Source organism: Lucilia sericata, unplaced genomic scaffold (assembly GCF_015586225.1).
Source record: "Lucilia sericata isolate MDLA Ls3-8-SP2 unplaced genomic scaffold, ASM1558622v1 Contig002260F_arrow, whole genome shotgun sequence".
In the NCBI taxonomy this organism is placed as follows: domain Eukaryota; kingdom Metazoa; phylum Arthropoda; class Insecta; order Diptera; family Calliphoridae; genus Lucilia; species Lucilia sericata.
Window position 1 is genome coordinate 35,001 of NW_023996083.1, and position 27,133 is coordinate 62,133.

The 27,133-nt window shown below is 28.7% G+C and overlaps 1 protein-coding gene across 4 annotated transcripts; it reads left to right on the top strand.

Moving 5' to 3' along the window:
* Positions 1 to 513: 513 nt before the first annotated feature.
* Positions 514 to 27,133, top strand: LOC119613711 (flocculation protein FLO11). Of its 4 annotated transcripts, none has more exons than XM_037969744.1 (5): positions 514 to 853; positions 5,199 to 5,375; positions 22,530 to 24,101; positions 26,548 to 26,826; positions 26,894 to 27,133. In XM_037969744.1, exons 3-5 carry the CDS (start codon positions 22,581 to 22,583, stop codon positions 27,020 to 27,022), a joined length of 1,929 nt encoding a protein of 642 aa, XP_037825672.1. In that variant the 5' UTR covers positions 514 to 853; positions 5,199 to 5,375; positions 22,530 to 22,580; the 3' UTR covers positions 27,023 to 27,133. The 4 variants fall into 4 exon arrangements, with proteins under 4 accessions (XP_037825672.1, XP_037825675.1, XP_037825676.1 ...); XM_037969747.1 differs by having other exon boundaries at positions 5,308 to 5,375; XM_037969745.1 differs by lacking the exon at positions 514 to 853 and adding an exon at positions 5,056 to 5,074.

Consider the following 27,133-nt stretch of genomic DNA (forward strand, 5'->3'; position numbering starts at 1 on the left):
TATAAAAATTTCCTAGTCTGGTAGACAATTCCGATTTTTAAAATATTTGCTTTCAAAATCCCACTTTTTAATCTCTCGTATTCCGTTTTTATTTAAAATCGTTAAAAATTAAAAAAAGCTGAAAATTTAGCTGGCTTAGAATAGTTGGCCTCCGTTAGGTTAGTGTTCTAGTCTGATGGACCGGAGGTGGTGGGTTCGATTCCCATCTGAAGCACTGGTTAAGGAGCGCACAATATTTTTTGTGCTTTTAATATAATAGTTTCATTCGAATTGAAATTTTCTACCTATAAAATTTTTATATTTCATTTTATGACTTTCTGTTACATTCAAATATTTATTTCCTTTCGGAAAAAGTCGAAATAAATCGAAAAGTCGACTTTTCATAAAACGAAAAAGTTAAAAGTCGACTTTTTGTTTCAACTATAGAACCCTATGGCTTACAGTCAATTCAAAACCGCCGCCGACATTTTTAGTGTCAGTCACCAACGCCTTTAATTTTATTTGTCGGCGCAGGGCTCTTATTGCAAGAAGCAGTCGATAGCAAAATTTAGTTGTGTGTGCTTCGAATTAAATTTATATTCTTATTATTCTACTTGTCCAAATATCATTTATACATTCATTTTTATATTAATGCGAATATTACTGTTTCTTTGTTTAACAAAATAAAAAGTAAATACGTACACAACTTAAAACGGCTGCATACAAATTAAACAAAACCCTTAAAACGCAAAATAAAAGTGAAATTTCTTGTGCTAAAACTTTAAAAAATAAATATTAAGAAAAAAGAAAATATAATTAAGTGACGAAATATTATAAAAGTTAAAAATATAGTGTTTCCTAAAGTAAAAAAAAGGTTAGCAATAACGTAATTTTGAGAGAATATATCATCAAAGTGGTTAAACAAGTTATTTAGTTTTAATTGAAAATGAAAAGAAAAAAAACAAGAAAATTTAACTTAATAAAATATAACAAGTTACTAAAAAACATGGTTAACTGAAAAACGTGAAATACGAACAGAAAATATTGTTGCAAAAAGGAAGTTATTTTAAAATTTCCTTTTTTTGTCTTTTTTTAGTGGAGAGACAGGCAGCTGCTGCTCACTACTATTTTAATAATGCCTTAATAAGATTAGAGTTGTCAAGACATTTGTTTTATGACAATTGGCGGGATTGATGAATTGTATAGTAACAGGGGTGGTTTCCATGGTGGATTAGTGTAAAAAACTATTTGTAGAGATTAAAAATAATAGGTTATGTTTTAAAAATTATAATAACTAAGGGACATTGTTACAATTTTGCAAATGCTGAATTTTATGTATTTAGTTAAAAGATTTTGCAAACTTAAAACTTTCGATATAAAGTATACGTGTGCTTTACGGTGTCAATTCATCAAAAGCTTAAATCTAATGGATAAAAGTAGGTCTTAAAAGTATCATCAATTCAACTAAAACATTACTCAAAAATTTATTGAAAATTTATCAAAAATCTAGATAATAACATACACTTTTAGAAGTTCCATTTGCATTTTATAAAATTAACGTTGGTACAGTTTTCATATCTGAATCGACATATCGTTTGAAGAAAAGGGCTTGACAGGAAGGTCATGATATTAAAGTATTTTCGGGGCCAGTTCGAAGATATGATAGTGCAACGTGCATATGCGACATTCAAATCAATGAAGAATAAGTTCAGCGAGAGTTTCTCTATTTCTTGCGATTTAACGCCTTAAGACTTTTTTCGGGGTTTACATTAAGACGTTGGCCTATGTCAACATATTGGCTCTAAACTTTAGAGTCTAAAGCATTCATTTATGCTAGCGCTTCCTATAGTCCAAAGAATAGTCTATAATCTAGCCTAAAGACAGGTCTATAATCTAGTCTAAAAGATAGTCTATAGTGTAGTATATTCCATAGTCTAGTCAGTTGTCTTGTCTATAGTCTAGTCTATAGTTTAGTCTAGCCTAAAAGGAATGAACAACCTTCTTTTTATCTCCAAAACTTCAATGAATAATACAATTTGGAGATTTCTAAACAATTTACTGGGAATATATTTTAACAACAGCTTACAGCCACCCTGAAATGAATGAATGATTATTGTAGTTTTTGTTGTTGTTTTCTTGTTTTTTTTTTCTTATTATTCATTTTGTCTGTCATTGCATTGGTATGAGTGTGTGTTTTTTCTGTTATTGTTGTTGCTGTTTTTATTATAAACATTTTAGAAGAGCGCGCGCGGGTTATGTGCAAATGAGGAGAGGTCATCTTTATTTGTTTTGTCTGTTTCTCGTAATTGTCATTTTTAACCAGTGTTGCCAACATTGGTCAAGCAAAACGCGCGCAAAAAAAATTAAAAAGGGGTAAAAAAGCGTAATTTTCTAACTGAAAATGGGTAAAAAAGCACTAACGTTTTTTTTAGTCAAATATTGTTTATTTTAATAAAAATTGCACATTATTTCGCTCATTTCCTACAAGACTCCAAAATTCGTTTTTTAGAACATTGGGCAAAACAAAACAAAACATGTGTCATACTAAAGTCTTTCATCTGTGTGAGTTAGATTTTTAGTAACGTAAGAACTAAAACTAATGTTTGACGAATATTAGATAAATAAGATGAGAATTTTAAAAGTTATTTTAAAAATAGTAAAATGTCATTAAACATTCAAACTGACAGGCACACTCCCAACTGGCCAACCGATGTACCCACACCCAAATTGTAAAATTGTACAAAACTTATGAAATATATTTTTTTTGCAAAATCTATATATATTATTTTTAAGTTTTTTGAGTTCTGGAAAAATTGTTAATTTCACTGATAGTGAATAACATAACTTATTGTAAAGTATTTTGAATATTTTGTTTTTTGTTTTTGAAGAATATTTGCTTTTAAAACTTAACACAAATAAAAAAAAACTTTGGAGCACCCGTGTAAAAAAATTTAAAACAGTTTTTAAGAAAAATTTAGTCCTTAGTGTAAACTGATCGTATTCTAATAAACAACAAAAAGTGGTACAAATAGAAAGATCAAAGAATGATCCCTCAGTTTTCTTAACATTATAGAGAAAATGTTTAATATTAATTAAATAAATTACCTCCTGAAATTCATAAATATTTTAAAATATTTTAACAAGAGTGTTATATTCGGCTGTGCCGAATCTTATATACCCACCATCAAATCTTATGCCGTAAAAGGAATGCTCCTCTGTAAACATCAGGGAGATAAGGCTTAATTCAATTATGTACGTGATCTTCAAATTAACAAAATATTAATTTTTAAAAACAAAATATTTTTGTCCAATTTTTTAACCATGAACATATATCAGAGGTAGTGTCAATTATGAACTGTTTGTCGTAAAATTTGGTAGAAAGATTTCGTATAACACTTATTCGTTTCGAATTTCATTGCTGTTCTCGAATTTTTAATTCAGTCATAAGCGTAAAAGTTGTTATCTAAAGGGGAACTTATATGGGGTTGGGACAATTATATATCGATACCCATAAAATTTTGTACATAGATTTTGTTTTGTTGGTCAGTTATACCCCAATCGTCATAAAATTCGGCATAAAGAATTATAATAAAAATCTTTTTATTGCGAGTACAACGATGAAGTAATCATGGAGGCTTTATATATGAGGGATAGGTTCAATTGTGTAAAAAAATTATATAAAACTTATTTTTTGTCAATTTTCATCGCTGTACTCATATTTTTAAGGGGACCTTAATAGGGGGTAGGGTACGCTACCGACAAATCCGAATTAAATTCGAATTTTTCCGCTATACTCGTATTTTTAAGTCAGTAATGAGCGTTAAAATCAATTTTTGAAGGTGACCATATGTGGGGGTAGGGTCAATTATGGACCGATTGCCGTAAAATTTGCTAGAGAGATTTTGGCTTATATAAAACATATTTATGTCGAATATTTTTAAGTCGATAATGAGTATTAATGTCATTTGGTAGAGAAATTTTGATGCATATAAAAGTTACTTATGTTGAATTTCAACGCTGCACTCATAGGGGGACCTTATTTGGGGGTAGGGTCAGTTATGGACCGATTCCCATAAAATTTTGTAGAGACATTTTGACTTATATAAAACTTATTTATGCCGAATTTCATCGCTATAACGTATTTTTAAGTCAGTAATGACCGTTTAAATCATTTTCTGAAGGAGACCTTATATGGGGGGTAGGGTCAATTATAGACCAATTTCTATAAAATTTAGTAGAGATTTTGGCATATATAAAACTTACTTATGTTGAATTTCATCGCTATACTCGTATGGGGGGTAGGGTCAATTTTGGACCGAATCCCATAAAATTTGGTACAGAGATTTTGGTGCATATAAAACTTATTTATGCCAAATTTTATCGCTATACTCGTATGTTTAAAACAGTTGTGACTGTTAAAGCTGTTTTTCGGGGGGGCCACTTGTATGGGGGATATGCGAAATTGTGGACCCATATTGTCCATTTGCAATACCAAACAAACCTTACCTATAAGAAATATTTGTGGAAAAATGTAACTCCCTTGCTCTTTCCGTTCTAACCCTATCGTGCTTTCAACAGACGGACGGACAGATGAACAGACGGATGGACATGGTTAGATCGCCTTAGAATTTAATACTTTTGTGGGTCTACGACCAATGTGTTACAAACGGAGTGACAAAATCAATATACCCCACTCATCTTTTTTGATGGTGGGTATAAAAAGCACTAAATGCACTGTCATAAAATTAGAAAGCACCACTGTAGTGCCTTTTTGAAAAAAGGCACCATGAGCAAAATTTTCCGCGTTTGGCACACCAAAAAGCACCGCAAATAGTGCTAAAAGCACTAAGTTGGCAACACTGTTTTTAACACGAAACGATTCTTTTTGCTACTTTTATTATTGTTACTCTCTACCTATAGTACTAAACTAACTCACCTGGAATGGGACAAACAAAAGGCAGAATAGAAGGGAACAAATAATAAAAAAAAGAATACAAAAATAGTGGTGTTAATTATTAAAGTACATTTATACATAATATAATAAAATACATAAATAAATTTAAATAATTTGAGTATAATTAAACAAAAACTGAAGGTTAAAATCTTAGTTTAGAAATATTAAAAAAAAGGAAATTTTAAAGTTGTAAATTTATGCTCATTAAATTTGATAAAGAGAAGTTTTAATAATTTTTTTTTTATATATTTTTATGTTATTTTAGTGTTTTTTTACATATAAATACCCACTCAAAACAAACGTGTAGTGTTTGGTCCAATTTATAAAAAAATCGAAAATAAAAAACAAAATTTTGTTTAAATTCCCTCCCACAGTGCGTCGGTGGGCCCTGCACAAGTGTTAAATTTGAATTTCGAAAATCATCAAAGAAAGTTTTAGAAAGGTATGTATGTATGGGTGTGTGCATATATTCATTTTATTTTTATTTTTAAAATTTACTTTTACTATTTATTTAACAATTTCTAGTGTTTATTTAGTCTTATCATGTTTTTTGTTAAATAAATTTACTTTAGATAACAATTTTAAATTGTTAAGAGCAGTGATATTTTCTTTTTTAAAACTAAAACTCAAGGTCGTATGTTTTTTTCTTGTATTCTTTTAAATGTAATGCTAGTTTTAATTAGAATACATTTTGTATTTTAATTCAATGAAGGCATGTATTAAAAAAAGAATCTATTAATTATTTAGTTGAAGGGGTCATTTAGTTAACTTCCGGTTGTAACTTGTGTTTAACCCTTAAACGAAACTGATATAGATAATGTCCATAAGTTTGAAAGTTAATTAAAAATAGCCGTTACTATAGACTAGTCTATAGTCTAGTCTATAGTCTAGTCTATAGTCTAGTCTATAGTCTAGTCTATAGTCTAGTCTATAGTCTAGTCTATAGTCTAGTCTATAGTCTAGTCTATAGTCTAGTCTATAGTCTAGTCTATAGTCTAGTCTATAGTCTAGTCTATAGTCTAGTCTATAGTCTAGTCTATAGTCTAGTCTATAGTCTAGTCTATAGTCTAGTCTATAGTCTAGTCTATAGTCTAGTCTATAGTCTAGTCTATAGTCTAGTCTATAGTCTAGTCTATAGTCTTCTATAGTCTAGTCTATAGTCTAGTCTATAGTCTAGTCTATAGTCTAGTCTATAGTCTAGTCTATAGTCTAGTCTATAGTCTAGTCTATAGTCTAGTCTATAGTCTAGTCTATAGTCTAGTCTATAGTCTAGTCTATAGTCTAGTCTATAGTCTAGTCTATAGTCTGTCTATAGTCTAGTCTATAGTCTAGTCTATAGTCTAGTCTATAGTCAGTCTATAGTCTAGTCTATAGTCTAGTCTATAGTCTAGTCTATAGTCTAGTCTATAGTCTAGTCTATTAGTCTAGTCTATAGTCTAGTCTATAGTCTAGTCTATAGTCTAGTCTATAGTCTAGTCTATAGTCTAGTCTATAGTCTAGTCTATAGTCTAGTCTATAGTCTAGTCTATAGTCTAGTCATAGTCTAGTCTATAGTCTAGTCTATAGTCTAGTCTATAGTCTAGTCTATAGTCTAGTCTATAGTCTAGTCTATAGTCTAGTCTATAGTCTAGTCTATAGTCTAGTCTATAGTCTAGTCTAGTCTATAGTCTAGTCTATAGTCTAGTCTATAGTCTAGTCTATAGTCTAGTCTATAGTCTAGTCTATAGTCTAGTCTATAGTCTAGTCTATAGTCTAGTCTATAGTCTAGTCTATAGTCTAGTCTATAGTCTAGTCTATAGTCTAGTCTATAGTCTAGTCTATAGTCTAGTCTATAGTCTAGTCTATAGTCTAGTCTATAGTCTAGTCTATAGTCTAGTCTATAGTCTAGTCTATAGTCTAGTCTATAGTCTAGTCTATAGTCTAGTCTATAGTCTAGTCTATAGTCTAGTCTATAGTCTAGTCTATAGTCTAGTCTATAGTCTAGTCTATAGTCTAGTCTATAGTCTAGTCTATAGTCTATAGTCTATAGTCTAGTCTATAGTCTAGTCTATAGTCTAGTCTATAGTCTAGTCTATAGTCTAGTCTATAGTCTAGTCTATAGTCTAGTCTAGTCTAGTCTATAGTCTAGTCTATAGTCTAGTCTATAGTCTAGTCTATAGTCTAGTCTATAGTCTAGTCTATAGTCTAGTCTATAGTCTAGTCTATAGTCTATCTAGTCTATAGTCTAGTCTATAGTCTAGTCTATAGTCTAGTCTATAGTCTAGTCTAGTCTATAGTCTAGTCTAGTCTATAGTCTAGTCTATAGTCTAGTCTTTAGTCTAGTCTATAGTCTAGTCTTTAGTCTAGTCTATAGTCTAGTCTTTAGTCTAGTCTATCTAGTCTATAGTCTAGTCTATAGTCTAGTCTATAGTCTAGTCTATAGTCTAGTCTATAGTCTAGTCTATAGTCTAGTCTATAGTCTAGTCTATAGTCTAGTCTATAGTCTAGTCTATAGTCTAGTCTATAGTCTAGTCTATAGTCTAGTCTATAGTCTAGTCTATAGTCTAGTCTATAGTCTAGTCTATAGTCTAGTCTATAGTCTAGTCTATAGTCTAGTCTATAGTCTAGTCTATAGTCTAGTCTATAGTCTAGTCTATAGTCTAGTCTATAGTCTAGTCTATAGTCTAGTCTATAGTCTAGTCTATAGTCTAGTCTATAGTCTAGTCTATAGTCTAGTCTATAGTCTAGTCTATAGTCTAGTCTATAGTCTAGTCTATAGTCTAGTCTATAGTCTATTCTAGTCTAGTCTATAGTCTAGTCTTTAGTCTAGTCTATAGTCTAGTCTTTAGTCTAGTCTATAGTCTAGTCTTTAGTCTAGTCTAGTCTATCTAGTCTATAGTCTAGTCTATAGTCTAGTCTATAGTCTAGTCTATAGTAGTCAGTCTATAGTCTAGTCTATAGTCTAGTCTATAGTCTAGTCTATAGTCTAGTCTATAGTCTAGTCTATAGTCTAGTCTATAGTCTAGTCATAGTCTAGTCATAGTCTAGTCTATAGTCTAGTCTATAGTCTAGTCTATAGTCTAGTCTATAGTCTAGTCTATAGTCTAGTCTATAGTCTAGTCTATAGTCTAGTCTATAGTCTAGTCTATAGTCTAGTCTATAGTCTAGTCTATAGTCTAGTCTATAGTTCTAGTCTATAGTCTAGTCTATAGTCTAGTCTATAGTCTAGTCTATAGTCTAGTCTATAGTCTAGTCTATAGTCTAGTCTATAGTCTAGTCTATAGTCTCGTCTATAGTCTAGTCTATAGTCTAGTCTATAGTCTAGTCTATAGTCTAGTCTATTAGTCTAGTCTATAGTCTAGTCTATAGTCTAGTCTATAGTCTAGTCTATAGTCTAGTCTATAGTCTAGTCTATAGTCTAGTCTATAGTCTAGTCTATAGTCTAGTCTATAGTCTAGTCTATAGTCTAGTCTATAGTCTAGTCTATAGTCTAGTCTATAGTCTAGTCTATAGTCTAGTCTAGTCTATAGTCTAGTCTATAGTCTAGTCTATAGTCTAGTCTATAGTCTAGTCTATAGTCTAGTCTATAGTCTAGTCTATAGTCTAGTCTATAGTCTAGTCTATAGTCTAGTCAATAGTCTAGTCTATAGTCTAGTCTATAGTCTAGTCTATAGTCTAGTCTATAGTCTAGTCTATAGTCTAGTCTATCGTCTAGTCTATAGTCTAGTCTGTAGTCTAGTCTATAGTCTAGTAGTCTAGTCTAGTCTATAGTCTAGTCTATAGTCTAGTCTATAGTCTAGTCTATAGTCTAGTCTATAGTCTAGTCTATAGTCTAGTCTATAGTCTAGTCTATAGTCTAGTATAGTCTAGTCTAGTCTAGTCTATAATCTATTCTATAATCTAGCCTATTGTCTATTCTATAGTATAGTCTATTGCCTAGTCAAAATCCATATACAAAAATATAACGAATTTGCAACCACATTTCTGAATTCGCCAGTATTTAAAATTCGCCTTAATAATTTAAGTTAGTATTCATTAGTTGTTAGTTATTTTTCTAAATAAATTTAATTTTACTATTTGACGTATTTATTACTTTTTTCCACTATTGTCATGTTGTTTATTTCTTTCTGTACATTGTTTGGTTTTTTATTTATATTTTACATAACCACCCCTTTTTGTTTACGCCTGCTATTTTAGTTGCCGTTTTTTTTCGTTTTTGTTTATTTTCTGCTAGTTTTGCGAAATTTTCTGACTACGTCAATTGTCAACTAAAATACCAAATTTCTCTAATAGTCACGTTCAATTTTATTATTACACAAATAACTATTTCATGTATAGAAAAATCACATACATAAATGTTTCTTTTTGTATTACAAAAAAATAAAACACATTTAAATGCGATTTAATTGTAATAATAGCGCCATTTCTTATCATTGTTGTAATTTGTGTTCTATTTGTTGGGGATTTATCACTCTCTCTTTCTCGCTCTTGATCGTTTATTTTACTCTTTATTTAGTAGATTTCAATTACCCCAGAGTAGTATGAGATTTCATTGAAAAATATTTTTATTTTTATTGTAATTGTTTTTTTTTTTTTAATATTATACCATTTTGTACTTGGTACAATAACGAATTTTAATAGTCATCAGGCATTTCCATTAATTTCTGGTGTTTATAGGAAACAGATTTATTTTTTTACTGTTTTCATTTGTTATCAATTTTTTTGTTTTGGGAAAAAGAATTAAGTATAAAGTTTGCAAAAAAAGGGAGGTGTTTATTTTAGATCTATAGCCGGGGGAAAAATAGTACTATGTATTATCATATGAATTGGGTATTTATTATAAAAACGTAAATATTGTTATTACTTTTTTATTATCAAATCATTAAGTTATGACGCAGTGTAAAAATGTAAATAGATTAATATTGCATCATGGTTGTTTTAATCAGAGAACGAAAGTATTATAAATAGTTTCTTATGTATAGATTTAAAAATAACTGAAAGAGAATTTATACAAGATCTAGTTTAAGGCAAGGCGAATCGTCTATAAGGTAAAGACATTTCAACAGCTGATTGTATGGTTAGTTTATCAAATTGTATTCCGCAGCTGTCAATGTCCACATAAATCACACTCTCTTATAATCGACGAATTCGTTCCATTTTTCAGAATTCTCCAGTGACTTCACCTAATATAGATTTCGTCTTAACAGGAACTAAGGCGTATCGATTATAACATTTCAATATCAGTTTGTTTCCGAAAATTTATTACTAGTTTATAACGAATTCGCTCCACTCCACTTCTTAAATCGATTCGCCTTGAACTTTATCTTGAATATGTTATGTATTTGACTTAGGGTTCTCCAGTTGAAACAAAAAGTCGACTTCCAATAATTTTTTATTATCGACTTTCGAATCTTTTCGACTTATTTCGGTATTTTTCTATTAAATCGACTTTCAAATTGTCGACTATTATTTTTTTGATAAAAAGTTGATTTTTCGAAAGACGATTAATAGAACCCTAAATTAGGATTCTATAGTCGATAAATCAAATTTTCGTAAATTGAAAAAAGTAGAAACATGTCGAATTGAGATGTTTTTGAGTATGGAAAATGTATGAAAAAACGAATCGATGTCGAATTTGAAGTTTTCCTTGAAAAACATGATGCGTTTCAAAAAACAGGAATGTGTGAACGTAGTATAATGCTTCCAGGTTTATAAATGTTAAAACCTATCCTAAACTTTTCGACTTTTTCCGACTATTTGACTTTTATTTACAAAGTCGACTTTTTTCATATAGATAGACGATTTACCCACTTTTTTTTACCATAATGTTGGCTTTTTTATTTTATTCGACTTTGTTCACCTTTGACTTCTTTTATCGATAAAATGTCAATTATGGGCCCTTTACAACATCACACTTTACGTACGTAAAGTCGTATGATTTATATTTTTTGTGTTCACGCGATTGGTATAAAACAATAACAAAGTAAGATGGAAACAGCTGTTTAATTTTTTTTTGAATTTGTTTACATAAAAATACATCCCTGATTTAATGCGACTGTCAAATTTTGCAACCGTATTTTCTCTCAATGTGTGATGGTTTCATGACATATTGCGTTTAGACGATCCCATCCGTACTCTTCTGCACAAAATTTTGACAGATCATATTACATGTGTGCTCGTGTAAATGGGGCTTTATTCGATTGTTAAAAAGTCGATTTATAAAACCTTCTGTTAATTATTGGCCTAGTTTTTGTCTCTAGTTTAAACTTAATTATAAAAAACTTAAATTGTTTAGATAATTTTTAATAAAATAAAAAGTTTTTGACATTTGGCCTGGTCCCCTGTGTGTTCAAAATACAAACTCTTAATTATTTTTTGTTTTTTTTTTTTTCGCAAAAAATAACTAGGTAAACAACTGTTTTAATAAATTGTTTTTTTTTTATTACTTTTTTGTGTTATTTATAAAGTGAAGTGTTATTTGTTGTTGTTTTCTTTTAATATATTTTTGTAAAGTAATATTTTCACATCATCATTTACACATGTGTCGTACGTATCACCTGTTCTAGTTTATGAGTATGTCAACAATATGTTTCATTTTTTATTGTAACCGTTTTGAAACCATAAAATTCTTTACGAAAAATTTTTTTTAGAATCGAAATTCTTTACAACAACTCTGCCTACATAAATTTATATACATATACTTACAAACCTACTACTTGTCGTATGAATATAAAAACAAAACGATAAAAACTAAATAACAAAATCGATTGACTCACCTCAATTATCATTAAGGAGAACAAGTATGAGAGTGAGAGTAACTTAGTGATGTGTCAAGTGAACTATAACATAATATGATTACAAACATATGTACATATGTATTTATGTTTGTTTATAAATAAAACTGACAACCTCATAATGCAAAAATTAATGTTATTTGTTTTAATATTAAATTTAATATTAAAAATTTAAAAGTTTCTTTTTTATTTAAAAACCTATTTAACAAAAAGATACATATCTAAAATAAAAATGTTTATCTTAATTCAATTCTAGGAATAAATCAAATTCAACAAAATTTTTTTTTGCGAATTAAATAAAAAAATTCTTGGAATTTCAACCAAAAAAACAATATTATGTTTTTTAGTATTATAAACAATCTTTAACTGTATACAGTTTAAAATCTTAGCAATTATTTTTTTACAAATTAAACTCTTTCAAAACTTTATCATTATTAAAAAATCTCTAATTCTAGTATTAACTAAATTGTAAGCTAAAATAAAATAAACATACAAAGCAATAACTCTCTCGTACTTGTTTAAAAAAAAAATCAGTTTTACGAAGCATATCAACTTTGACCTACATAACTCTTAGTTTTTTATTTAGTTAAATTAAAAAAAAATAACAAATTGTAAGCTTAAAACTAATATAGTACAGAGTAGTATTATTAAAGTAAAATAAGGTAAAAATTTCACATATTTGTATACAATTTTGGGTGAAGGTTATTGAATGGTATTTCTTTTTTTATATAATTTAATTAAATAAATAAAATGTCTACTTTTGAATGTAATTATTAATTGTACATAAAAATTTCTATTGAAAGTAAAATAAATTGCAGCATTAATGCCAAAGATTTGAACAATAGTCATGGATTAATGCGGGGGCATCTCAGACACTGTCACTGATTGTATTTAAGGCGAATTTATGAGATGAAATCAAGAGTTTTATAAATTAGGGTTTTGTAAATAGACTTTCAAATAATCGAATAATCGACTTTTTTTGGCCTAGAAATCGAAGTCGACTATTTTGTCCAAAAAAAGTCGGTAAATCGACTAACTTGTATTAAAAAGTCGACTTTGTAAGTAAATAATTTGTTAAAAGTGGATGTAAAAAAGTAATTAAGAAGTTAGTTAGTTAGTTAGTTAGTTAGTTAGTTAGTTAGTTAGTTAGTTAGTTAGTTAGTTAGTTAGTTAGTTAGTTAGTTAGTTAGTTAGTTAGTTAGTTAGTTAGTTAGTTAGTTAGTTAGTTAGTTAGTTAGTTAGTTAGTTAGTTAGTTAGTTAGTTAGTTAGTTAGTTAGTTAGTTAGTTAGTTAGTTAGTTATTTATTTGGTTAGTTAGTTAGTTAGTTAGTTAGTTAGTTAGTTATTTGGTAGTAGTTAGTTAGTTAGTTAGTTAGTTAGTTAGTAGTTAGTTAGTTAGTTAGTTAGTTAGTTAGTTAGTTAGTTAGTTAGTTAGTTAGTTAGTTAGTTAGTTAGTTAGTTAGTTAGTTAGTTAGTAGTTAGTTAGTTAGTTAGTTAGTTAGTTAGTTAGTTAGTTAGTTAGTTAGTTAGTTAGTTAGTTAGTAGTTAGTTAGTTAGTTAGTTTAGTTAGTTAGTTAGTTAGTTAGTAGTTAGTTAGTTAGTTAGTAGTTAGTTAGTTAGTTAGTTAGTTAGTTAGTTAGTTAGTTAGTAGTTAGTTAGTTAGTTAGTTAGTTAGTTAGTTAGTTAGTAGTTAGTTAGTTAGTTAGTTAGTTAGTTAGTTAGTTAGTTAGTAGTTAGTTAGTTAGTTAGTTAGTTAGTTAGTTAGTTAGTTAGTTAGTTAGTTAGTTAGTTAGTTAGTTAGTTAGTTAGTTAGTTAGTTAGTTAGTTAGTTAGTTAGTTAGTTAGTTAGTTAGTTAGTTAGTTAGTTAGTTAGTTAGTTAGTAGTTAGTTAGTTAGTTAGTTAGTTAGTTAGTTAGTTAGTTAGTTAGTTAGTTAGTTAGTTAGTAGTTAGTTAGTTAGTTAGTTAGTTAGTTAGTTAGTTAGTTAGTTAGTTAGTTAGTTAGTTAGTTAGGCATACAAAAAGGCAACAATGGCAACATTAAAATAAGGTCAGGAAGTCGAGAATTTCAAAGTTGAAAAGTGATCAAAAAAGAATTCGACTACTTTGTTCTAACATTAACTTAAAATCGGTTCCCTTTGCTCCATATAAAACAAAAAAATAACAATGTCGCACCAATTTTCTGAATTTTGGCAGTGACTCACAAGGAATTACAGTTAAACGGTCATTTTCCTTTTTTTGACAAAGGTTATTGAATTTTTAACCTTTAAAATAAGATTCAGATCATGCACTTTATTTAATTTCCCTAATGACTTTATGTTTCCCACTTTTTCACTAGAAAAAATCATCCCCAGAGACTATTATTTTCCCCAACTCTATATCAAAAATTCCATTTTTGTACTATTTAATCAATTATAACAAATATTGAACTTAGTTCTTTTTTAAGAGTTCAATGTTTAATTTAGTCGTATTAAAAAAATACACCAAATTTAAAAAATTTGTTTCACATTTATCTCCATATTTGTCGGTGTGTTTGTTTTTTCCCCAGTTCTTTAACCTTTTACTAAATTGTATTTGTTAGCGGTACATACTGAATTATGTTACGAGTGTAAAAAAGCAAAAAATTTTGGTTGATAAAAATGAGAGAAAAAATCCGAAATTACGGTCATTAAGCTTTAAAATATGTTTGCACATTTGGCGGTTATGGTTGATATGAAAGAAAAATTCAAAAATTAAAAGTTATCAATTTGAAAAATTGTTGAACTTTAGAGGAAATTAGATCAAAATGGACTTTATAAAAAGTTAGCAAGAAAATGTTTAATGTCGTTCACTTTTTGAGGTTTAAGTCGAGTTTAATGTATAATTATAAGTTGACAACACTATTTTCATTGACTGCTACTGTTATTTTTATTATAAGACATTCGAACAAACGACTTTTTGCGAAAACATTGAAAAATTGAAATTGCATGATGTCGAAACATTGATTTCAGAAATGAGGAATTTGTCAGCGTGGAGAATTTTATTTTATATAGAGTGTGACAGTTTCGGTATAAATTTGTATAAAAAAATATGTTCAAACTCATAATCATTTATTATCACACTTGCATTTTATAATGAAATAAAATAGTCAACCTTTAACCCCTGCAACTACACGCACATTTAAATTGATATTTTTACAGAACAACGATTTTGTTACTTTTTTTGCTACTGACAAATTATGTAAAAATTTTAAATCAATTCGATTTTAATTGAATATTTTCTGCGGAAATTGAACGTTGAAGACAGAATTTGTTTATTGTTTAATTTATTAAATAATTGTTTGAATTATTCATCGAAAGAAATTCAAGAAAAAAATTCTTTAAAAAAAATCAAAAATATTGAAAAAAATGTTATAGAAAATTCAAAATATCGACAAATTTTCTATAGAAAATTTTAAATATCGAAACATTTTTTTCAAAAAACAAGATACTTAAAAATATCGCAAATTTTCTAACAAAAACATAAAAATATCGTAAATTTTGTAAAGAAAATTTTAAATATCGAAAAATTTTCTATGGGAAATTGAAAATATCGAAAAACTTTCTATGAAAAATTTAATATATAGGAATTTGATTTTCTTCATTTGCCTATTGGACGATTTTAATATCTGCATTTAAGTTTGTTATTCTTATGAGAATTTTAAACCTTTTTAAACTTCTGCCCAATTTAATTATAAATCAATGACTTTTTGATAAATTATTATTCTTTCTATAGAGGTCATTTAACTATTTATTAAATTAAGAAGAAGAACAAAAAATCAAACTAAATTGTCTTTTGTCTGCATTTCTGACACACAATTTTCATTCTCCAAAAAAAGATTTCTTTTCTGTTTATTATTTAAATTTGTTTTTTTAAAGCTTTCTTCTGGTAGTTTGTATGGAAAATTCTTAAACACAAAAGATCAATTGGTTATAAACAAAAAAAATTTAATAAACAAATTTGCATAATTTGTTATTATTGATTGTTTTTATTATAAGCAGAGAAAGAAATAGAAAGCCTTATTTAAAAACATAATTTATTAAATTATTATTATAAAGCTGAGTAATAAAAAAAAATTAACTAACACATGGTTTAGTTCGTTTAAAAATTTTTCCTATAAATTTCAAAACCTGTCTTGCATATAAATTAAAATATAAACTCAGAATTTTATTGCACTTTGTTTAAACAACAAACACACCCACTTTATATAAAAATACTGTGTAAAAAATATTTAATTTATAAAAAGTTTTCTTTATTCTTGTAGCTATGTTTTTGTGTGTTTTCCAAAGTTTAAAATGCCGGTTGCTAATAACAAAGTGGGGTTTTTCAAGTAAATATCCGGCAATTACCTTAACGGTTTAATATTTCAATTTATTAGACTAGATATTAAAACTGTTAAGTAATTTTTAACTCTTAAAATTAGCATCGCTTAAATTTTTTTACAAAAAAAAACAAATTTTTTCTCACAAGTTCCGTTAGAAAGCTAAGTAAGCTTAGTCGGCGCAAAATTTTAAAAGACGCCGTTAGCATTAGCATTTGCCTTTGCCACTGTGATGTAACAATGTTTGTAAACAAACCGTGGTGTTGTCAATTTACAGAATTTTATTTAGGTGTTTATTTCCTCAAAAATCATCTCTCATTTATTAATCAATAAATTAAACTAAAACATGCAATTATGTTTGCATGTATATTACTTATACCTACATATTTTATTTTACAAATAGAAGTATATGGTTGAGGAAATACAGAGGTGGGATGACGTTTAGTTTGTTAGATAATAATTTATATTTTACTTTATTTACCGCCTCATTTGGTCAAAATATATAAATTAATTAAATAATTGTTTTATAAGAAAGTTCTCGTCCATTTCTTTTCTTGCTATTTTTCTTCGGCAAATGGCTTGTGTAATAGTATTTTTTTTTTTGATTACGGCCATTATTCAATGCAATTTAGTTGTTTACTCATATATAAATTTAGCTATAAAGTAATTAATTTGAGTGCCCACATCATCAATATTGCTATAAGGTTATGGCAAATTTTTTTTAAGTTTTTTTCATTACATAATAATATATTTTGAAATAAATAAATAAATATTTACCAGGTACTAGAGATAAAATATTAGATATTTCAAGTGGTAAGCAAAAAAATTTTATAAGAAAATTACAAAAATCTAAATTTAAGATCTTGAAAAATTTTTAATGGAAATATTAAAACAAAAGTATCGAAAAAAATTTGTAAAGAAAATTCAAAAAATTAAAAAAATTTTGTAGAAACTTGAAAATATCGAAAAAATTCTAAAGAAAATTTAAATTATTGGAAAAATTTTATAAAAAATTCAAAATATTGAAAAAATGTTAAAAGAAATTCAAAATTTGTTGAAGAAAATTTAAAATATCGAAAAATTTTATATAGCAAATTGAAAATATGGAAAAATTTTCTGTAGAAAATTCAAAATATCGAAAAATTATATAAAGAAAATTAAAAATATTGAAAAATTTTCTTGAATATATCGAAATGTTTTCTATAAAAAATTTTCTGTAGAAACTGTAAAATATCGAACAATTTTCTAAAGAAATTTCTTAATATTGAAAAATTTTGTGTAGAAACTTAAAAAAATAGAAAAAAATCTAAGGAATTTTAAAAATATCGAAAAAATTTCTAAAGAAACTTAAAAATAAAATATAAAACCATATGCTCTTTTAAAATTCCCTAAAACAAAAGTATAATGGAAATATTTGTTTTCCTCCTACCACATGATAAAATAAAAACACTTTTAAATTAAAAACAATTTTGTTTTTTTTTTTTTTTTTTCTAGAAAATATGAATAAAATAAATAAAGAAACGATGATAAGAAATAATAAAATACTTTCATAAGATTTACAGTAGAACATGCTAAGCAAAAAATTAAAAAATAAGAAAAATATCATAAACCCACTATTTAAAATGTGTTCCACTTTTAAATCACAATAAAAATCCATCATACAAAATGGTTCATTAATTTTATTTTTTCATATAATTTTCCTACACATTTTTTCTCGTTTTTTTTTTTTTTTTAATTCAACACATTATAGTAAAGTATTTCATTTGTAATATAAAGTAATAATCAAGTTTATTGAACTACATATTATTTTGCTATTTATGGGTATTTATGAAAATTATAATCATTATGTGTGTTTTTTTTTCATGTTATAAGGGGTGAGTGATATGAAGAAAAAACTGTAATGGGAGTGAAATAAATATTTAGTTTTTTTTTATTTATAATAAATTGGCTAATTAAACAAATAAATAAATTTTTTATGTTATAAGTTAAATTTATACAATATTTACTTTGATTTTAAGCGGACTAGTCACTTAATTTACTACTAGTGGTTAGCAAACAGGCAGAAATTGAAAATATTTGAACATTTTCTATAAAAAAAATTCAAAATATCGAAAATTTTCGATTTATTCTTAATAAAATTATTATAAAATATTCTATAGTAAATTCAAAATATCGAAAAGATTTTATAGAAAATGGAAAATATTGAAACATTTTCTGTAATTCAAAATATCGAAAATTTTCGATTTATTCTTAATTAAATTCAAAATTTTAAAAATTTGTTTAAAGAAAATTCAAAACATCAAATATTTTCTATAGAAAATGCAAGATTCTGAAACATTTTCTAGAGAAAATTCAAGTAATTAAATAATTATATTAAACAATTTTAAAACTTAAAACATTTTTTCTACAGAAACTTTAAGATTTGCGTCAAATACTTAATTTTGGAAACATTTTTATCGATTTCTTTTACATATTTATTAAAATTATTTATATATAATGTTTTTACATTGTTCATTTAGAGTTAATGTTAATCACACAACAAAATTTCCCAGCCCTGAAAGGCGATTGACAAGGATAGTTTCAAAGTGCCGGTTCACACTACGGTTCTATAAATCGACTTTCGAACAATCGACTTTTTGTCAAAAAAGGTCGAAAAGTCGAAGTTCACTATTTTCTTCCAAAAAAATCGATAACTCGACTAACGTCTATAAAAAGTCGAAGAGTCGACTTTGTAAATAGATAGTCGGAAAGGTCGAAAAAAGCCGAAGATAGTCGGAAAAAGTCAAAAGTTCACTATTTTGTTCCAAAAAAGTCGATAACTCGACTAACGTCTATGAAAAAAGTCGAAAAGTCGACTTTGTAAATAAATAGTCGGAAAGGTCGAAAAAAGCCGAAGATAGTCGGAAAAAGTCAAAAACTCGAAAATAGTAGAAAAAAGTCAAAAATAGTCGAAAATTCGAAAAAAGTGGAAAAAAGTCAAAAACTCTAATATAGTCGGAAAAAGTCGAAAATAGTCGAAAAATATTTGAAAAAAGACAAAACATAGTCGGAAAAAATTTAAAAGTCGAAAAAAGTCGACTTTTAATCAAATGACAAAAGTTGAAAAATCGACGTTTCGTTCTATTTTTCTCATACACAAAATCAAAAGTTTCCCAAAAAAAGTTTGCCAGTGTGAACCGGCACAAAGTAATCTGAAAAGTAGGGTTCTATAAATCGACTTTCGAATAATCGAACAATCGACTTTTTGTCGAAAAAAGTCGAAAAGTCGAAGTCGACTATTTTGTTCCAAAAAAGTCGATAACTCGACTATCGTCTATGAAAAAAGTCGAAAAGTCGACTTTGTAAATAAAAGTCGAAAAAAGTCGGAAAGTCGAAAAAAGTCGAAAAGTCGAAAAAAGTCGATAAGTCGAAAAAAGTCGAAGAAAGTCGAAAAAAGTCGAAAAGTCGGAAAAAGTCGAAAAGTCGAAAATAGTCGAATATTTTAGAAAAGTGGAAAAGAGGTCAAAAACTCTAAAATAGTCGGAAAAACTCGAAAAAAGTAAAAAATAGTCGAAAAAAGTCGATATAAGTCGAAAATAGTCAAAAAGTCGTAAAAAATCGAAAAGTCGGAAAAAGTCGAAAAGTTGAAAAAAGTCGGAAAAAGTCGAAAAAAGTCGAAAAGTCGAAAAAAGTCGAAAAGTCGAAAAAAGTCGAAAAGTCGAAAAAAGTCGAAAAGTCGAAAAAAGTCGGAAAAAGTCGAAAAGTCGGAAAAAGTCGAAAAGTCGACCATTTATAAAATACTAAAAGTCGAAAAGTCTAAAAGTCGACTTTTAAATAAATGAAAAAGGTCGAAAAGTCGAAAAATCGACTTTTCATAAAATGGAAAAAGTCGAAAGGTCGAAAAGTCGACTTTTAACTAAATGCAAAAAGTCGAAAAGTCGACTTTTCGTTTCAACTATAGAACCCTACTGAAAAGTAAACAACATTAAGAGCGTTGCCAGCCTATTGTTAAATATAACCACATGAGGCAAAAAATGGGTATTGGCAATTAAATGCACTTTAAACAAATTTTAATGAATGAACGGAAATATTTTTATATAATTTTATGGAAAATATGAAAAAACCTATTTTAAAACGTATGATAAATTAAATAAATAAAATAAATATTAATGTTTACATCAACAATATTTGTTGCTATGGCATATTTTTTGCTTATAATTCTTTTGTATTTTAAACAAAAATATACAATTGTTTAAAAAAAGTACATGCATTGATTTCTTTGCAAAAAAACTTTGTATTGTATTTCTAGAAAAAAATTAAACAATACAAAACTTCAAGGTCATTATTTATGAAATATATTTTAAATAAACAAACACTATAACTATTAAATATTAAAAAATATATTAAATAACCTACTAACATTAACACTATTACACCATTTCCGTTAATTTAAGAAAATTAAAACTAATTTAGATACTTAGTATTTTACTAATTAATAGAACAGAAAACAGTAATATATTTTTCTTAAAAAACAAACTGATGATATAAATAATTTTCTTTCCAAGTGTTATTATAAAAAACTTGCTATAAAGAATATGGTGTTAAACTGTAATATTAACCACATTAATATTTAATATCTTTAGAATTATTATTTTACTTATGAATGTAACTGAGATTAAATATAATCTTAATAGTATTTTTCTGTATTCATACACATTTCAACCACAAAAATGAATTATGCTTCTAATCACTTAAGTACTTAAGTCGCTCACTTCTCTCGGTCATTTCTACTATCAAAATTTTTTAACAAAAAAAAAAAAAAAAAAAAAAAAATTATCACAAACAAAACGTTTTCAACAAAAAAATTAAAACAAGAAAAAAATGGCCACGACGACCACATTAAATAATAAAATTTCGGCAAAAAAAGGCAATCAACTTCTATTTGAAATCCCCAAAATACACGCGACAATGACATATGAGTCATTATAACAATTTAACGTAATGACAAAAACAAAAGAAATAAAAAAGATTATAATTAAAATGAAACCTATTTGAAATGTAGTTATCAAATTATAGAAAGCTGTCATTAAATTGATTTCACTTTCAGGGTTAAATTAGATATTACGAGAAATTTATAGTAAAAATTTTACTTTGGGGTGGTTGTTAAAAGTAGGGTTCTATAAATCGACTTTCGAATAATCGAACAATCGACTTTTTGTCGAAAAGTCGAAGTCGACTATTTTGTTCCAAAAAAGTCGATAACTCGACTATCGTCTATGAAAAAGGTCGAAAAGTCGACTTTGTAAATAAAAGTCGAAAAAAGTCGAAAAGTCGAAAAAAGTTGAAAAGTCGAAAAAAGTCGAAGAAAGTCGAAAAAGGTCGAAAAGTCGAAAAAAGTCGGAAAAAGTCGAAAAGTCGGAAAAAGTCGAAAAAAGTCGAAAAGAGTCGAAAATTTTAAAAAAGTGGAAAAGAGGTCAAAAACTCTAAAATAGTCGGAAAAACTCGAAAAAAGTAAAAAAATAGTCGAAAATAGTCGAAAAAAAGTCGAAATAAATCGAAAATAGTCAAAAAGTCGTAAAAAATCAAAAAGTCGGAAAAAGTCGAAAAGTCGGAAAAAGTCGAAAAGTCGACCATTTATAAAATACTAAAAGTCTAAAAGTCGACTTTTAAATAAATGAAAAAGGTCGAAAAGTCGAAAAATCGACTTTTCATAAAATGGAAAAAGTCGAAAGGTCGAAAAGTCGACTTTTAACAAAATGCAAAAAGTCGAAAAGTCGACTTTTCGTTTCAACTATAGAACCCTAGTTAAAAGGGGAACTTGTTGTGGTTTGCGAATACAAGATTGTGAATGAATTACAGAGAATTCTGTAAGTAAATGGGAAATTTTAGTTTTATTGAAAAATTGAAAGAGGTTTATATAATTCACTCAGAGTATTAAATTTACCAGCCCTGAATGGCGACTGACAGCAAGAATAGTAGAAGTGAAGAAAAAAGAAGAAATGTAAACAACATTAATAGAGTTACCATGCTCTTGGGAAACAATAACACATTATGTGGAAATGAATTGATAATAAAGTGCAATTTTAAACATTATTTTTGTAAATTTACAGTTAATATTTGAATATAATTTTAATATAATAAAAAGATTTTAAATAAATTGTTTATAGAAATTTAAAGATATTGATAAATTTTCTATATAAAACTACAATTATGGATAAATTTTCCTAAGAAAATTAAAGTTGTCCATAAAAAAAGTTAACATTTTTATAGAATATTCATGTTACCAAAAAATAAGATGAAGTTTTCAGTTCAAACATTAACAAAAACTGTTATATTTTGCAACAAACATTTCATAATTTTGTTAATTAAAATTGTCATAGTAATTAGTATAGTAAAGCAAACAAAATGGATATTTTTGCAATTGTACAATAACAACATATACTAGAGTTAACTTAGAAGTTCTACCTATAACAAATTATATAATTTTTTTCATCTTTTTTCTTTTAGCATTCACTTTTTAACGTAAAAAAGCTTCAGACTGTTTTATTACAATAAAGTATGACCTTACCAACACGTCCAGCTCCCGCGCCACCTGGATCACGAGCACAAAATGCAGCGGCGAATGCAAATGCTAGTCTAGAACAGTTACGTCTACAATTACAACAGCAACAACAATTACAGCGCCAACAACAGCAACAAAATGTCACCGTACCAAAGTTAACAATCAAATTACCACCTCCACCTAAACAACCGTTGACAACAAATGCATACAATGGCGTTAGCGGTGGTTCGATTAATAACAACACAGGTTCAATCACACGAAAATTTCCCCAAGCACGTTATGCACCGGCTACCAATTGGGATGATTCACCCTTTGATATTTTAGCCGGTAATAATACAGGATTTGGTGGAGGAATGGCGACAACGGCAACGAAAAATCAAACTCAAGCCACAACAAATGGTAATTATAAAAAACAACCACCACCCAGACCTCCACCACCTAAAGTGCAACCGAAAAAGGGTGCCGCTCCCACGCCACCAATACAACAATCTACCAATATTTTAACAAATATATTCCATCTTAAGAAAAAATCCTCCAAGGCGCCAACACCTAATAATTCCGCTTCAAGGATTTATGGATCAGCCACTTATGGTACCACAACCTCCACAACAGGGTCTTCGAAAAGCAACACAACTTCACTACAAACCAATGGATTTTCGCACACAAGTTCTTTGACTACAGATTGGAATAGTGCCTGGAATAATACAGCCTCCTCCACTATGCAAACAACACATCAAACTGCTACCACAGAAGCTCAATTGATCAGTTTTGATTCACCTCCTAGTTCACCGACATTTACACAAAAATCTAATAGCGATTGCTTAAGTGTGGACAGTTTTAGTTCGGACTCTAACTTCAGTTCGCCCAACAATGGTTCGGTTTCACAGCCAGAAAGTGGTTTTGAAGATGATTTTTCCGCCTCTGCGGGACGTTCTAGGCCAGCCACCACCAGTCCTTTAGATCCCTGGGAAGCTCTAGATGCCTTTGGCCATTCCGAAGCGGCAGCATCAACAACTACACAACCTCGTTATGGCAGTATTGGTACTGCCCCCGTAAGAAATCTCAGCACAATCAATACACGTCTTCAGAGCAATGGTGATAATCCTTTATGCAATGGTAAAAGTTTATTACCACCAGCGCCCACGCTCAATATGCCCACAATTATTAAACCGAAAATTTCTCAGAAACCTAAAGCGCCCAAACCACCACTATTAGCTAAACCCTCAGCTTTTGGTTCCTCCTCGCTATATTCAGATAATTTAATAACTCCACCCTCTCCGCCTATGCCTCAATGTGCTCCACCTCCTCTACCACAAACAACATCAACATCTTTTGCAGCCTCATCATCATCGTCGGCAAAACCAACATATTCTATACTAGATGTTATTACCGGTAAAGTGGATGCCACGCATTTGAGTTCGGGAATGGATGATTATAATAGTGAACCTTTGGAGCCGCCACATGGTATTGCTTTGTATGATTTTGATAGTACGGAAGAGGGAGATTTATGTTTTAGGGTGAGTAACAAATACAATTTTTAACGAATAATTAAAAAAATACCTACGAAATTGCAAGATTTCGCACTATAGTTTATAGATTAGTCTAGAAACTAGTCCAAAGTCTTGTCTATAGTAGTCTATAGTCTTGTCTATAGTCTAGTCTATAGTCTAGTCTATAGTTTAGTCTATAGTTTAGTCTATAGTCTAGACTATAGTCTTGTCTCTAGTCTGGTCTATAGTTTAGTCTATAGTCTTGTCTATAGTCTAGTCTATAGTCTAGTCTATAGTCTAGTCTATAGTCTAGTCTATAGTCAAGTCTATAGTCTAGTCTATAGTCTAGTCTATAGTCTAGTCTATAGTCTAGTCTATAGTCTAGTCTATAGTCTTGTCTATAATCTAGTCTATAGTCTAGTCTATAGTCTAGTCTATAATCTAGTCTATAGTCTAGTCTATAGTCTAGTCTATAGTCTAGTCTATAGTCTAGTCTATAGTCTAGTCTATAGTCTAGTCTATAGTCTAGTCTATAGTCTAGTCTATAGTCTCGTCTATAGTCTAGTCTATAGTCTAGTCTATAGTCTAGTCTATAGTCTAGTCTATAGCCTAGTCTATAGTCTAGTCTATAGTCTAGTCTATAGTCTAGACTATAGTCTAGTCTATAGTTTAGTCTATAGTCTTGTCTATAGTCTAGACTATAGTCTTGTCTCTAGTCTGGTCTATAGTTTAGTCTATAGTCTTGTCTATAGTCTAGTCTATAGTCTTGTCTATAGTCTAGTCTATAGCCTAGTCTATAGTCTAGTCTATAGTCTAGTCTATAGTCTAGTCTATAGTCTAGTCTATAGTCTAGTCTATAGTCTAGTCTATAGTCTAGTCTATAGTCTAGTCTATAGTCTAGTCTATAGTCTAGTCTATAGTCTAGTCTATAGTCTAGTCTATAGTCTAGTCTATAGTCTAGTCTATAGTCTAGTCTATAGTCTAGTCTATAGTCTAGTCTATAGTCTAGTCTATAGTCTAGTCTATAGTCTAGTCTATAGTCTAGTCTATAGTCTAGTCTATAGTCTAGTCTATAGTCTAGTCTATAGTCTAGTCTATAGTCTAGTCTATAGTCTAGTCTATAGTCTAGTCTATAGTCTAGTCTATAGTCTAGTCTATAGTCTAGTCTATAGTCTAGTCTATAGTCTAGTCTATAGTCTAGTCTATAGTCTAGTCTATAGTCTAGTCTATAGTCTAGTCTATAGTCTAGTCTATAGTCTAGTCTATAGTCTAGTCTATAGTCTAGTCTATAGTCTAGTCTAGTCTAGTCTATAGTCTAGTCTATAGTCTAGTCTATAGTCTAGTCTATAGTCTAGTCTATAGTCTAGTCTATAGTCTAGTCTATAGTCTAGTCTATAGTCTAGTCTATAGTCTAGTCTATAGTCTAGTCTATAGTCTAGTCTATAGTCTAGTCTATAGTCTAGTCTATAGTCAGTCTATAGTCTAGTCTATAGTCTAGTCTATAGTCTAGTCTATAGTCTAGTCTATAGTCTAGTCTATAGTCTAGTCTATAGTCTAGTCTATAGTCTAGTCTATAGTCTAGTCTATAGTCTAGTCCTATAGTCTAGCTCTATAGTCTAGTCTATAGTCTAGTCTATAGTCTAGTCTATAAGTCTAGTCTATAGTCTAGTCGATAGTCTATAGTCTATAGTCTAGTCTTAGTCTAGGTCTATAGTCTAGTCGTATAGTCTATCTATAGTCTAAGTCTATATCTAGTCTATAGTCTAGTCTATAGTCCTAGTCTATAGTCATGTCCTATAGTCCTAGTCTATAAGTCCTATCTATAGTCTAGTCTATAGTCTACGTCTATATGTCTAGTCCTATAGTCTGAGTCTAGAATCGTCTAGTCTATAGTCTAGTCATCCTCGTCTATCGTCTAGTACTATCGTCTAGTCTATCGTCCTAGTCTATTCGTCTAGCCTAACTCGTCTAGTCTAATCGTCTAGTCTAATTCGTCTAGTCTAAATCGTCCTAGTCTATCGTCTAGTCTAATCGTATCCTAGTCTATCGTCTAGTCTAATTCGTCTAGTCTATCGTCTAGTCCTATCGTCTAGCGCTATCGTCATAGTCTAGCGTCTAGTCTATAGTCTAGTCTAGTCTATAGTCTATAGTCTAGTCTATAGTCTAGTCTATAGTCTAGTCTATAGTCTAGTCTATAGTCTAGTCTATAGTCTAGTCTATAGTCTAGTCTATAGTCTAGTCTATAGTCTAGTCTATAGTCTAGTCTATAGTCTAATCTATAGTCTAGTATATAGTCTAGTCTATAGTCTAGTCTATAGTCTAGTCTATAGTCTTGTCTATAGTCTAGTCTATAGTCTAGTCTATACTCTAGTCTACAGTCTAGTCTATAGTCTAGTCTATTGAATTATTAAGCATTTTCGAAAGAAGAAATTATCGAAATTTTCTAAAATAATGTTTGTTTTAATTTTTTCAGGAAAATGAAAAGATCTATTTAATAGAAAAAGTTAGTGAAGAATGGTATAAGGGACGTACACGATCCGGCTGTGAAGGCATTTTCCCGATAAATTACATTGAAATTAAAGTGCCACTTAACAGTAAATCAACAATATCAAGTGAAAATTCAACACAATCTTCTTCGCCCTCCACAACACCAACATATCAACAAGTCACATCAGCGGCAAATTCAAGCAATTTGAAAGTACGTTCTTTATACAATTTCCCAGCCGAAGTAGAAGGTGATTTGGAATTGAAAGTAAGTGTTAAATTAAGAAAATGTATTTGAATTTTTATAATAATTTATTTTCTGTTTCGTTTTATAGGAAAATGATTTGGTAACAATATTATATAGAATAAATGAAGACTGGTTGTTTGGTGAAGTTAACGGTCGCCAGGGACAATTTCCAGCTAATTTTCTTGAATATGTGCCCACTAATGTACCAATGCCTTAAGTTTTAAACTAAAAAGTAATATTTACAAAAACACACACACACACTTATCTACAAACATATATAAACTTGAATAATTCCTAAATATTAATATGCAGTAGTTTTAGAAAAAAA

What these genes read in the sequence shown, in the direction of transcription:
- LOC119613711 (XM_037969744.1), top strand. Translation starts at nt 22,581, where the DNA reads ATGACCTTACCAACACGTCCAGCTCCCGCGCCACCTGGATCACGAGCA. An exon ending in AGGGAGATTTATGTTTTAGG is followed by an intron (nt 24,102 to 26,547) that starts GTGAGTAACAAA and finishes TAATTTTTTCAG; the next exon opens with GAAAATGAAAAGATCTATTT. An exon ending in AAGGTGATTTGGAATTGAAA is followed by an intron (nt 26,827 to 26,893) that starts GTAAGTGTTAAA and finishes TTCGTTTTATAG; the next exon opens with GAAAATGATTTGGTAACAAT.